This window comes from Grampus griseus (assembly GCF_964374135.1).
Source record: "Grampus griseus genome assembly, chromosome: X".
NCBI lineage: Eukaryota > Metazoa > Chordata > Mammalia > Artiodactyla > Delphinidae > Grampus > Grampus griseus.
This window is the reverse complement of record NC_138999.1, coordinates 92,353,598-92,367,457: the sequence shown is the minus strand read 5'-3', so window position 1 is coordinate 92,367,457 and position 13,860 is coordinate 92,353,598. Positions and strand designations below refer to the sequence as shown.

The window sequence follows — 13,860 nt, the reverse complement described above, 5'->3', positions numbered from 1 at the left end:
TAACAAAGTGAATCAGCTATGTGTATACATATATCCCCATATCCCCTCCCTCTTGTGTCTCCCTCCCACCCTCCCTATCCCACCCCTCTGGTGGTCACAAAGCACCGAGCTGATCTCCCTGTGCTATGCAGCTGCTTCCCACTAGCTATCTGTTTTACATTTGGTAGTGTATTTATGTCCATGCCACTCTTTCACTTCATCCCAGCTTACCCATCCCTCTCCCTGTGTCCTCAAGTCCATTCTCTACATCTGTGTCTTTATTCCTGTCCTGCCCCTAGATTCATCAGAACCTTTTTTTTTTAGATTCCATATATATGTGTTAGCATACGGTATTTGTTTTTCTCTTTCTGACTTACTTCACTCTGTATGACAGACTCTAGGTCCATCCACCTCACTACAAATAGCTCAATTTAGTTTCTTTTTATGGCTAATATTCCATTGTGTATATGTGCCACATCTTCTTTATCCATTCATCTGTTGATGGACACTTAGATTGCTTCCATGTCCTGGCTATTGTAAATAGTGCTGCAGTGAACATTGTAGTACATGACTCTTTTTGAATTATGGTTTTCTCAGGGTATATGCTCAGTAATGGGATTGCTGGGTCATACAGCAGTTCTGTTTTTACTTTTTTACGGAACCTCCATACTGTTCTCCCTAGTGGCTGTATCAGTTTACATTCCCACCAACAGTGCAAGAGTGTTCCCTTTTCTCCACACCCTCTCCAGCATTTATTGTTTGTAGATTTTTTGATGATGGCCATTCTGACTGGTGTGAGGTGATACGTCATTGTAGTTTTGATTTGCATTTCTCTAATGATTAGTGATGTTGATGATGTAATTTTTAAAGGGATTTTTTTTAACTTTCCCTTTCTGATATTTCATTGTTAGTATAAAGAAATTCAACAGATTTCTATATGTTAATCTTGTATCCTGTTACCTTGCTGAATTTGCTTATCAGTTCTAGTAGTTTTTGTATGGAGTCTTTAGGGTTTTCTATATATAGTATAATGTCATCTGCATATAATGACAATTTTACCTCTTCCCTTCCAATTTTGATACCTTTTGTTTCTTTTTACTGTCTGATTTCTGTGGCTAGGACTTCCAATCCTATGTTGAATAGAAGTGGTGAAAGTGGTCATCATTGTCTTGTTCCAGATTTTAGTAGGAAGGCTTTTCACTGTTAAGTATTATGTTGACTGTGGGTTTGTCATAAATAGCTTTTCTTATGTTGAGATATGTTCGCTCTGTACCCACTTTGATAAGAGTTTTTATCATGAATGGATGTTGAATTTTATCAAATGCTTTTTCTGCATCTGTTGAGATGATCGTGTGTTTTTTGTCTTTTCTTTTGTTGATGTGGTGTATCACATTGATTAATTTGCATATGTTGAACCATCCTTGTGACCCTGAGATGAATCCAACTTGATCATGGTGTATGATCCTTTTTATGTGTTGTTGGATTTGGTTTGCTAATATTTTGTTGAGAATTTTTTGCATCTATGTTCATCAAAGATACTGGCCTGTAATTTTCTTTTATGGTAGTGTCTTTGTCTGGATTTGGTATCAGGATGATGGTGTCTTCATAGAATGACTTTGGTAGTGTTCCCTACTCTTCAGTCTTTTGGAAGAGTTTGAGAAGGATTGATATAAGTTCTTCTTTGTATGTTTGGTAGAATTCCCCAGTGAAGACAACCAGTCCTGGGCTTTTTTTTTGCAGAGAGTTTTTTTAAATTACAGATTCTATTTCACTTCTAGTGATTTGTCTGTTCAAACTATCTATTTATTTTTGATTCAGGTTTGGTGGACAAGTTTCTAGAAACTTGTCCGTTTCTTCTAGGTTGTCCAATCTGTTGGCATATAATTGTTTATAGTATTCTCTTATGGTTTTTTTGTATTTCTGCAGTATCAGTTGTGATTTCTCCTCATTTATTTGGGTTCTCTCTCTTTTCTCATTGAGCCTGACCAGAGGTTTGTCAGTTTTGTTTACATTTTCAAAAAAACAGCTCTTGGCTTATTGATTTTTTCTCTTGTTTTTTGATATCTATTTTATTTATTTCCTCCCTGATCTTTATTATTTCCTTCCTTCTGCTGACTTTAGGTTTTGTTTGTTCTTCTTTTTCTAATTCTTTTAGGTGGTAGGTTAGGTTGTTTATTTGAGATTTTTCTTGTTTTTGAGGAAGGGATTTATCACTACGAAGTTCCCTCTTTGGACTGCTTTTGCTGCATTCCATAGATTTTGTATGGTTGTGTTTTCATTGTCTTTTGTCTCAAGGTATTTTTTAACTTCCTCTTCGATTTCATTGTTTTTGACCTATTGCTTTTTTAGTAGCATGTTTCATGTCCATGTAATCATTTTTTTTCTCGTTTCTCTTTCTGTGGTTGATTTCTAGTTTCATGCTGTTGTGGTCAGAAAAGATGCTTGAAATAATCCCTGGCCTCTTAAATTTGTTGAGGCTTGTTTTGTGTCCTAGTATGTGGTCTGTCCTAGAGAATGTTCCAGTGTGCACTTGAAAAGAATGTGTATTCTGGTTGTTGTTGTTGTTTTGTTTGATTTGGTGGTTTTTGTTTTTGTTTTTTTTGGATGCAATGTCCTGAAAATATCAATTAAGTCTGTCTGTTCTGTTGTGTCATTTTGTTGCCTTATTGATTTTCTGTCTGGAATATCTGTCCATTGATGTCTTTTGAGATGATTTGTGATTTTTATCCTTCATTCTGTTAATGTGTTGTATCTTATTGACTGATTTTCATATGTTGAACCATCCTTGCATCACAGGGATAAATCCCATTTGGTCATGATGTGTGATCCTTTAAATGTGCTTTTGAATTCAGTTTACTAGTTTTCTGTTAAGGATTTTTGCATCTGTATTCATCAGGGATATTGGCCTGTAGTTTTCTTTTCTTGTAATGTCTTTTTCTGCTTTTGGTCAGGGTAATGATAGCCTCATAAAATTAGTTTGGGAGTGTTTCCTCCTCTTCAGTTTTTTGAAAGTGTTTGAGGAGGATTGGTATTAATTCTTCTTTAAATGTTAGGTAGAATTCACCTGTGAAGCCATCTGGTCCTGAGCTTTTCTTTGTTGATTACTGAATCAATTTTATTGCTAGTTATATATCTATTCAGATTTTCTATTTCTTCATGATTTTGTCTTGGTAGGTTTTATGTTTCTAGGAATTTATCCTTTTTTCTAGGTTATCCAATTTGTTGGCATATAATTATCAGAGTAGTCTCTCATAATTCTTTTTTATTTCTGTGGCATCCATTGTAGTGACTCCTCTTTCACAGCTAATTTTATTTGAGTCTTCTTTTTTTTCTTAGCCTAACTAAAGGTAGTCAATTTTGTTGATCTTTTTAAAAAACAGCTCTTAGTTTGGTTGATTTTTTTCTATGATTTTTCTAATCTCTATTTCATTTATTTCTGTTCTAATCTTTATTATTTCCCTCTGATAACTTTGAGCTTAGTTTATTCTGTTTTTTCTAGTTCCTTGAAGTATAGAGTTAAGTTGTTTGAGAGCTTTCTCCTCTTTTAATTTAGGCACTTAATGCTATAAAATTCCCTCTTAGCATTGATCTTGCTGCGTCCAATAAATTTTGGTATATTATGGTTTCATATTCATTTGTCTCAAGGTATTTTCTAATTTCCCTTTTGATTTCTTCTTTGACCCATTAGTTGTTCTAGAGTATTTTTGTTTAGTTTCCACAAATTTGTGAATTTTCTAGTTTTTCTTCTGCTATTGAAAGTGAGGTATTGAGATCTCCTAGTAATATTGTGTTGCTTTCTGTTTCTTCCTTCAGTTTTCTCAATGTTTGCTTCATATATTTAGGTGCTCTGATGTTGGATGTATATATATTTATAGTAGTTATATCTTCCTGGTGAAATTGACCTTTTTATCGTTATATAATATCCTTTTTTGTTTCCTTTGAAAGTTTTTTACTTAAAGTCTATTTTATCTTATATAAGCATGGCCAACCCTGCTCTTTTTTGGTTACAACTTGCATGGAATTTATTTTTCTATCCTTTCATTTTCAGCCTATGTATGGCCTTAAATCTAAAGTGAGTTTCTTGCAGACAGCACATAGTCAGATCTTGGTTTTTCTTTGTTCAGCCACTCTATGTCTTTGATTAGGGAGTTTAATCCATTTATAGGTAAAGTAATTATTGATAGGGAGGACTTACTATTGCCATTTATTCGTTGTTTTCTGTATTGTAGCTCTTTTGTTGCTCTTTTTCTTTCTTGAGGTCCTCCTTTGTATTTCAGTGAATTTTTGGTAGTGAAGTGCTTTTTTCCTTTCTCATTTTCTTTTGTGTATCCTCTATAGGTATTTTCTTTATAATTACAATGGAACTTACCCAAAACATCTTATAACAATCTATTTTAAGCCGATAAGAACTAAGTTCAGTCACACTTAAGAGCTCTTTTTTGTTTTCTTGAATATTTCTTTTTTTAATAGCATCCCATTCATAATAGATAGAATATTTTCTCTTATTTCTCTGAGGGTATTAGTGATGGCTTTTTGAAGTGTTTTTTTTTTTTCGTCCTTGCATAGTTTCTGTTTTCTCCCATTTGCTTTCATTTCTTTGTTTGCTCTGTTCTCTTTCACATTAGAGGCTTTTCTCAGATGCCTGATAATCTGTGCTCATATTTATGAGTAGGGGCCAAAAACAGATTGGAAGCTCTGAGCAAATGAGTGATCCTTATTGACTTTGAGCTTCACTTAAAGTCATCTGGCTTGTCCATTTCTTGGAGAAATTCCACATCCAAAATCAGCATTTTTAGATCTTTCTTCTTGGGGTAATCAGATTCCCCAGAGAAGACTTCAGAACTCTTGCATGGGAGGGTACCACCAGCATTGTGGGAGCCTAATGGGAGGAAGTGTTTGGGGTATCCTCATCATTCAGAATGCATTATTTCTCTTAATCTCCTAGTTTTTAGGAACAGTATTCTCATCCTCAACTGTATCTAGCTCTCCCTGTGTTCAGAGAATGAACCTCCAGTATTCACCAAGATTGGGAGTGGTCTTTACCCAGTAGCATATTATAGGGGAGGTGTTTAAAGATCTAATCTATTTTTAAAGAGTTTTCAACCTACCCACCTTATCTTAACCCCAGCTCTTTACATCCATTTCCAGAGACACCTGAATATATCAGTTCCTAAAATGTTTGAGGATTCTTAGGTGTAGATTGGGTTAGTTCCTGGCTTTCCCCACTGCTGGTTTAAGATTCAGCTTTCTTGAGTACACTCGTTCAGTTATTTTCCAGCTTCCAGAATATTGTTGCTATTGCCTCCTTTCCTTGTTCTTCCTTACCTTGTCAGTTTGTATTAAAAAAAAAAGTCTCTATAGTTTTTGGAGAGTTTTCTGGAGGGATTGAAATTAGATGCATGTGTTCAATCCACCATCTTTATCTGAAACTAACTAATTCCTACCACAATTAAATAGTTGCCTTACCTCCCTAATGTGTTATTTCTGGTGATCCTTGGTTTATATTAGGTGTTATACCTGAAGAACCTTAGCCCTCGGGTGACCGAAAGAGATCTTGTCTCATTATTCGCTCGGTTCCAGGAGAAGAAAGGACCTCCAATTCAATTCCGAATGATGACTGGACGAATGAGGGGGCAGGCTTTTATCACTTTTCCCAGTAAGTAGTTTCATCTGGATAATTACTCAGTTGTAGCATAAGTTCATTAGTGACTACTTATCCCCTCTCTTGTTTAGGTATAGCGCTTTGATTTCTCTACAGCACATGAGAAGTATGTGCTTGGCCAAGCACATGGGAGGAAGGGAAGAGAACTAAGGAAAACATGTTTTTAATTTTTCTCTACTTTCCCTTCTGTGCTTCCTCTCCTCCTTTGACAGTGCACGGCCACTTTATACCTTTGTCCTCACTTTTCCTCAGTCTTGGCACTTCCTACTCACGCCATCAAAATTTACTTTCCCTTTGCTGAAAATAGTATTTCTAGTCCAAGTTATAATTATGTTAATTATTAATATATTGGTATTCTGATCAGAACACTCGTACTTGCATTATGCCCTATTCCTTTAGGACTAAGAGACTGCAAGATATTATGCTATTATGCTATATTATGCTAATGCATTACTAATTCATAATTAACTAGTAGGTGATATATTCTTTTAACTATTGTTTGCATCTTAATACATGATTTCAGTATCCTAAGCCAAAGGGAGAAATAATACAGGCATATCTCAGAGATATTACAGATTCGGTTCCAGACCACTGCAATAAAGTGAATATCCCAGTGAAGCAAGTCACATGAATATTTTGGTTTCCTAGCACATGTAAAAGTTATGTTTGTACTATACTGTAGTCTATTAAGTGTGCAGTAGCATTTTGTCTAAAAAAACAATGTACATAACTTAAAAATACTTTCTTGGTAAAAAATGCTAGCCATCATCTGACAGTGCAAGGTTGCTAGAAACCTTAAATTTGAGGGAAAAAACTGCAATATCTGCAAAGCATAATAAAGCAAAGTGCAGTTAAAAAGTTATACCTGTATAGGAATTTCAGTTCCTATGACAGACCAGACTTTCTTTTTTTGGTGGAGGCTGGGTAGGAGCTGTGCCTTTTATTATCCCTAAAGTATCATCATTTATATACAGCCTAGTAATCTATTTAAAGGGAAGTGCTTTTATACATGAGCAGTGCCAAACTCCTCTGCATTCTTTTCATACAGCATTGTACCATCTTTCCTATCTCATTGAAGGTTTGTGGATCCTCAACGCTAGTGATTTTTAGTCTTTTCAAGTGTGAGAACCCTTTTTAAACTTATAAAATTACTTCATGCACCCCCACCTAATATGATCTATTAATTGAAAACATATGTAATAAAAAGGCTTTATACACTAAGTACTTCTAAATAAATAACCATTTTAGTAATTATACATGCATTTGAAAATTTGTAGTGCATACATATATGAGACATAAATTGGTTCAATCTAAAAACATTGCTTGTCCACTTATGATTTCACAGACTCTAGGCAGTAATTCCATTCCTTCCTAATTTCCCACATCCAGGCTCTGAGACCCATAAATCAAATCCTCCTGCTATATGCTATATACTCTTACACCTCAAGCTTCCATATGCCTGCAAGCATTCTTAAACTTACTTATCCTAATGAGGGCTCCTACAACCACTCTCCTACAACCACTCTCCTACAACCACTCCTACAACCACTCTCTGATCAAAAGGAAAAAGTAGCAAAATGTCCTCAATACCATGATAACTTCTTTTATTTGTCTTCCCCATTTTGAAAATGATTTCATTCTTACAGTACCTATAATCTGTTATCTAAGATAGAGGTTTGTGTATTATTAGTTATAGCTTAACCCTCTTTAACACACTGTCTGTATCCTTGTTTCTTTACCTATATCATTGAATTAGGAGAAGCTCTCAAACATCCATTTTAAGATTTTATTGTTGTTATTCTTAGCCATTAGTTTAATCTTGCTGAGTTATTACAAATTTGAGATTGTAGAAAACCCAATAAAATCAAATAATTACGTGGCCTTATAGCCTACACTGAACTCCAAGGCAAAACAACATAAACTAGACTTGGAATAAAATCGATTAAGCCACATATAAACTGATGTTTTTTCTTTCTCTTTTAGATACAGAAATAGCATGGCAAGCATTGCGTCTAGTAAATGGATATAAACTACGTGGGAAAATATTGGTGATAGAATTTGGAAAGAACAAAAAGCAGCAGTCAGATCTCCAGGCTGCTTCTCTAATATCATCTACTACAGATAATACTACAGAAATCAGTGGCAGCTAGAAGACATAAAGATTGTGAGTCCCAGGAGGTCTTTCTTGCATCAGAATCTAAGATCTAGGATTTGTATATAGATAGCAATTTATTTGGAATTGAAGAAGAGAAGCTAACTGAGGGAGAGAAAACTGAATTAAAATCCCTTTCAGCTTTTGGAAAGAATTGGTAGAAAACATTTTCTATAATCAAACACTCTCTGGGATAGACAATATAATGAGTATGGAGGATAGGGAATAAAGAGTATCATTTTCTCAGGATAAATTACAGTAGATTACTTCCAAGGGTTTTTTTTTAATCATTATAATTTATATGAGGTCTTAAATATTTGTCCCTTGAGATAACATTCTTTCAAGACTGGCTCCTATATATACAAAACTAAAAAATGAATTAAGTGTTGAAATATTTATTTATAGAGCCCATTTGTCCCTAAATTTATTTTCCTAGTAAATAAATGACCAAGACTCCAGGCCTAAACATCAGCAAATGCTCTTGAATGAGACCTATCAGCAGTAACAGTAGGTAGTTTTCATAAGTTAGTCAACATATTTAATGGACATTTCCCTATTAAGTTATCACTGTCTTCAAATAGCTTTATATTTTTTCTAATGAAAGAATTTAGATCAAAACATTAATGTTCTCATAGTCATTTAAGCTAGCTACCATTGAGTAATGATTGAATTAAAAGCAATAAACATTGAATCATTGTCTATTACATGTTAGAGATTAGATATATTAATTTTAGAAGAGGAACATACTAGCAAAGAATAACTAAAGAGGGGTAGAAATAAAGAGCTCTCTAGAAGAGAGACAGCCTACCCCAAATCCCCCAGTTGTTTGTTTGTAGTTGCTGGAGAATAGAAAGATGATATGATATAGAGGAAGTAGTACAAACTTTGGAGTCAGACCTGTTTGAACTTCACAGCCATACTTACCACTCTGTGACTTTGGCAAGTCACTTAATCTGAGCCTCAGTTTTCTCATCTATAAAAATGACGATAATAATACTACTTACCTCATTGGGTTGTGATGTTTAATGGGATAATTGTATCCAGGTTGAAGATCAGAAAGAAAAAATAATGAAAATTTAATGGGGTAAAGAACCATTAAGCACTCCAACATACTTGTAATGGGAATATCAGAGAAAGAAAGGAGCAGAAAAAATATTCCAATAAATAATGGCTGTAAAATCCCAAATTTGATGAGAAACATTATCTACACATCTGAGAAATCTCAATGAACCCCAATTAGGATAAATAAGAAGAAATCAACAAACATACCATAATAAGAATGCTAAAACCCAAAGACAAAGAGAAACTTTTGAAAGCAACATGAGACAACTGAAGCAACTTACAAGGGAACCTCAATAAGAGTAATAGATGACTTCGCATCAGAAACAATGGAGGTGGCAGTGGGAAAACATATTCAAGTGCTGAAAGAAAAAGACTGTCAATATAGAATCCTATATTCAATAAAGCTGTTTTTCAAAAATGAAGATGAAATAAAGACATTCCCACATAGTCAAAAACTGAGAGACTATGTTGCTGTCAGGCCTGACTTACAGGAAATGTTAAAGGAAGTTCTTCAGGTGGAAAGCAAGTGACCTCAGACGGTAATTTGAATCTACACATCCAAAAAATTAGCATGGGTAAAGGTAATTGTGTAATTATAAAAGACAGTCAAAATACATTTTTCCTTTCTTAATTGATTTAAAAAGCTATTTTATAAGACAATATGTATATAGTTGCATTGTTGGATCTATAACATATAAAACTGTAATATATTTACCAATAACAAGACAAAGGAAGTGGGTGGAAACAAAGCTGTATTGGATTAAAGAAATGACTCTAAAATGGTAACTCAAATCCATAGGAACAAATGAAGAAAATAAGAAATGGGAAATAAGGTTAATATTAAAAAGTTGTAAATATATACTTGTTCTTTCCTTCAGCTTCTTTAAAAGACATAAAATTATATTAAGTAATAATTATAATGATGTATTGTTGGGTTTGTAATATAGAAATAATAATAACAATAATACCACAAAAAGTGAGAAAAGGAGTAGGTTTATATAGCAATAAGGTTTTTATATCTCATTGGAATTTAGTTAGTATATAGCTGAAGCCAATTAAGTTAAGATGTGTATGGTAAACCCTAGAGCAACCACTAAAGAAATAACTAAAAATATATAGTGAAAATATTAAAGACGTTTAAATGTTTTATTAGAAAACATTCAAAGCAAAAGAAAGCAAAAAGAGGAATGGAGGGCTTCCCTGGTGGTGCAGTGGTTGAGAGTCTGCCTGCCGATGCAGGGGACACGGGTTCGTGCCCCGGTCTGGGAAGATCCCACATGCCACGGAGCAGCTGGGCCCATGAGCCATGGCCGCTGAGCCTGCGCGTCCGGAGCCTGTGCTCCGCAGCAGGAGAGGCCACAACAGTGAGAGGCCCACGTACCACAAAAAACAAACAAACAAACAAACAAAAAAGAATGGAGAAACAAAAGCTTGAGACATATAGAAAAGAAACCGTAAAATGGCAGTCGTAAGTCCACCTATGTTAATAATAAATATGAATGGATTAAACAGTCCAATCAAAAGGCAGAGATCATCAAACTGGGAAAAAAAAAGACTTACCTCTATGCTTTTTATTGGATTCACACTTTAGATTTAAGGATACAGACTGAAGGTTAAAGGATAGAGAGAAATATCAGGCAAATGGCAACTATAAGAAAGCTGGAGTGGCTATACTATTATCTAAAGTCTATTTAAAATGGACTTTAAAACAAAAAATGTCACTGTAGATAAAGAGTGACATCTTATATTGATAAAAGTCAATCCATCAGAAAGATATAACAATTAGAAACACATATTAACCTAACAACAGAGTACCAAAATACATGAATCAAAAACTGAAATGTGGCTTCCCTGGTGGCGCAGTGGTTGAGAGTCCGCCTGCCGATGCAGGGGACACGGGTTTGTGCCCTGGTCCAGAAGGATCCCACATGCCACGGAGCAGCTGGGCCCGTGAACCATGGCCGCTGAGCCTGTGCATCCAGAGCCTGTGCTCCGAAACGGGAGAGGCCACAGCAGTGAGGGGCCCGCGTACCACACACACAAAAAAAAACCTGAAATGAATGGAGAAATATAAAAGTATACAATAAGAGTTGGGGAATTACGTACCCCATTTTCAATAAGATCTAGACAGAAGATGAACAAGGGAATAAAAGACTTGAACAATGCTATAAATCAACTAGACCTTAAAGAGACTTATGGAACACTTCACCTAACAAGAGCAGAATACACATTCTTCTCAAGTGCACATGAAACATCTCCAGGATAGACCATATCACATACCATAAAACAAACCGCAATAAATTAAAGTGGATTAAAACTATGCAAAGTATGTTCTCTGACCACATGGAATGAAGTTAGAAATCAGTAACAGAAAGTTGGGAAACACAAATATGAATTAGACACACTTTTAAATGACCAGTGGGTTAAGGAAGGAATTACAAGATTAATTTGAGATGCGTGAAAATGAACACACAAAATGCCAAAACTTCTGGGATACACCTAAAGCAGTGCTTAGAGAGAAATGTATAAGTACAAATGCCTATAATTTAAAAGAAGAAAGATAACATATCAATAACCTCACTTTACACCTTAAGACACTGGAAAAAGAGACTAACTAGAAAAAGCAGAAGGAAGGAAATAAGAGATTAGATAAATGTATAGAGAATAAAAAGTCAACAAAACCAAAAGTTGGTTCTGTATAAAGACCAACAAAAGTGATAAACCTTTCAGTAGGTTGACCAGGAAATAAAGGAGATTCAACTTACTAGGATCAGAAATGAAGGCGGGAACATTGCTACCAACCTTATAAAAATTTAAAACAAAAATTATGAAGGAACACTATGAACAATTTTATGCCAATAAATTAGGTAACTTACTTGAAATACAAAAATTCCTAAAAATACATGAATTACTGAAACCAATTGTTGGTGGGGGGGGGGGGACAAAGAAAATCTGAAGATAACCTGTAACAAGTAAAGTGGTTAATTAGTAATTTTTTAAAATACCCATAAAGAAAAGCATAGGCTCAAATGGATTCTTAGATTAATTCTCACAAACATTAAAGAAGAATTAATACAAGTTCTTCACAAACCCTTCCAAAAAGTAGAAAAGGAGGGAACACTTCTGATATATGCTACAACGTGGAAGAACCCTGAAAACATGCTAAATGAAAGAAGCCACTCCAAAAGGCTATATATTATATGATTCTAAATATACAGTGACAGAAAGTAGATTAGTGGTTGCTTAGGGCTTCAGGTAATAGCTGAAGTGTATGGAGTTTCTTTAGAACTTGATGAAAATGTTCTAAAATTGTGGTGATGATTGTACAACTCTGAATATACTACAAATCATGAATTGTACACTTTAAATGGGTGAATTTTATCTTACCTGAATTATATTTTAATAAAGTCACACACACATACAAATACTGGTTATAACCTAAATGTCCATCAGTATGAGAATGGATAAATTATGGCACATCCATTTAGTGGAATACTATACAGGCATTAAAATAATGGATATATCTATTAATGCATTCTGACCTGTATGATGTCCAGGATTTTGTAATAAGTTAAAAAGTTATATATATGTGTGTGTGTGTGTGTGTGTGTGTGTGTGTATACATATATGTACACACACACACACATATATATATGTATATATATATAATACTTTTTTATAAACAAAAGCATTTGTGTATGTATGGTATATGTATATATAGATATTTCTGAATAAACTTAGGAAAAAGCTGGGAAATACACATACCAAACTGTAAACCTTTTAGAGGTGGGATTGGATAGGCTGAAAGGGGACTTGCTTTATAAAATTTTTCAAGTGTGATTTGGGCTGATTTTTACTTTTTTCAGTATTTTTTTAAATAAAGAAAATTTTAATATTCTACCAGTGACTTGGCTTCCAGAATATTTGTCAGGCCTGCTCTGAGGATATCATCTAACTATACTCAGGACAAACATCTATTCCTTTGATATACTGCTCACTTAGGATTAACTCCAATTTTAAATATAGTTTAAAGGACAAGAAGTAAGTTATACTGGTATAACCTCTTGCACATGTTACCCAGGAGCATACTTCTAAGCTGGACTTTTCAGAAGAAACTTCTTCCTGTTGGGTATAAAATCTCACCTCTGCCCTTTACTAGACCTGCAGACCATTAACAATAGAGGAAAATAAAAATGGAGGATGTCCCTCAACTGGTGCATAGATAAACTGTGATATATATCCATACAATGGAATACTACTCAGCAATAAAAACTATTATGAACTATGATACATGCAACAACTTGGATGAATCTCAAATGCATTTTGCTAAGTAAAAGAGGCCAAACTCAAAAGGCTACTTACTGATAGATTCCATTTATATAACATTCTGGAAAGGATGAAACTATGGGAACAGAACAAATCAGTGGGTGACGGGTTAAAAATGAGAGACTGATTACAAAAAGGTAGCATAGGAATTTGTTTTATAATGGAAATTATCTGTATCTTGATTATAATTACATGAGTGTATGCATTTGTCAAAACTACTAGAATTGTACACCAAAAAGGATGAATTTTACTGTATGTAAATGTTTAAATAAATGTAACTTATAATGGAAGAAAGAAGTTTCTCAAAGTCATTTCCATAAAGTATTGTTCCTATTCTGTGGTCTTTTGATCACTATTGAAGACTTAAAGTCACTTGGCTACTATTCCTTATTTTCTGTCCACAGGTCAGCAGAAATCATCAGTTTAAAAAAATCTATATACACATATACACACTAACCCACCATAAAAAAAATCAAAAGACAAACTGGAAAATAATTTGCCACACACAGGAGCTAATTTCCTTAACATAGAATGCATATAGTTTTCTTAATATACAAAAGTCAAGAATCCAACTAAAAAGTGGGTAAATGAAAATTTATAGAGAAACTGAAATATAAATGCCTGATAAACTAAGAAAAATGTTCAGAGTAGTAATACAAATTAGGAAAATTAGCTCTCT

At 34.2% G+C, this 13,860-nt stretch overlaps 1 protein-coding gene across 1 annotated transcript in view; it reads left to right on the top strand.

The window, feature by feature from the left end:
- RBM41 (RNA binding motif protein 41) overlaps window positions 1–13,408 on the top strand; it is a gene marked incomplete at its 5' end in the record, with an annotated part of 69,697 nt that extends 56,289 nt beyond the window's left edge. Inside the window, 2 exons of the mRNA XM_082680943.1 lie at window positions 5,488–5,635; window positions 7,625–13,408. Coding sequence (XP_082537069.1) covers window positions 5,488–5,635; window positions 7,625–7,791 — 315 coding nt within the window. The 3' untranslated portion in view covers window positions 7,792–13,408. The remainder of the gene's footprint in view (window positions 1–5,487; window positions 5,636–7,624) is intronic.
- Between the last annotated feature and the right edge of the window lie 452 nt (window positions 13,409–13,860).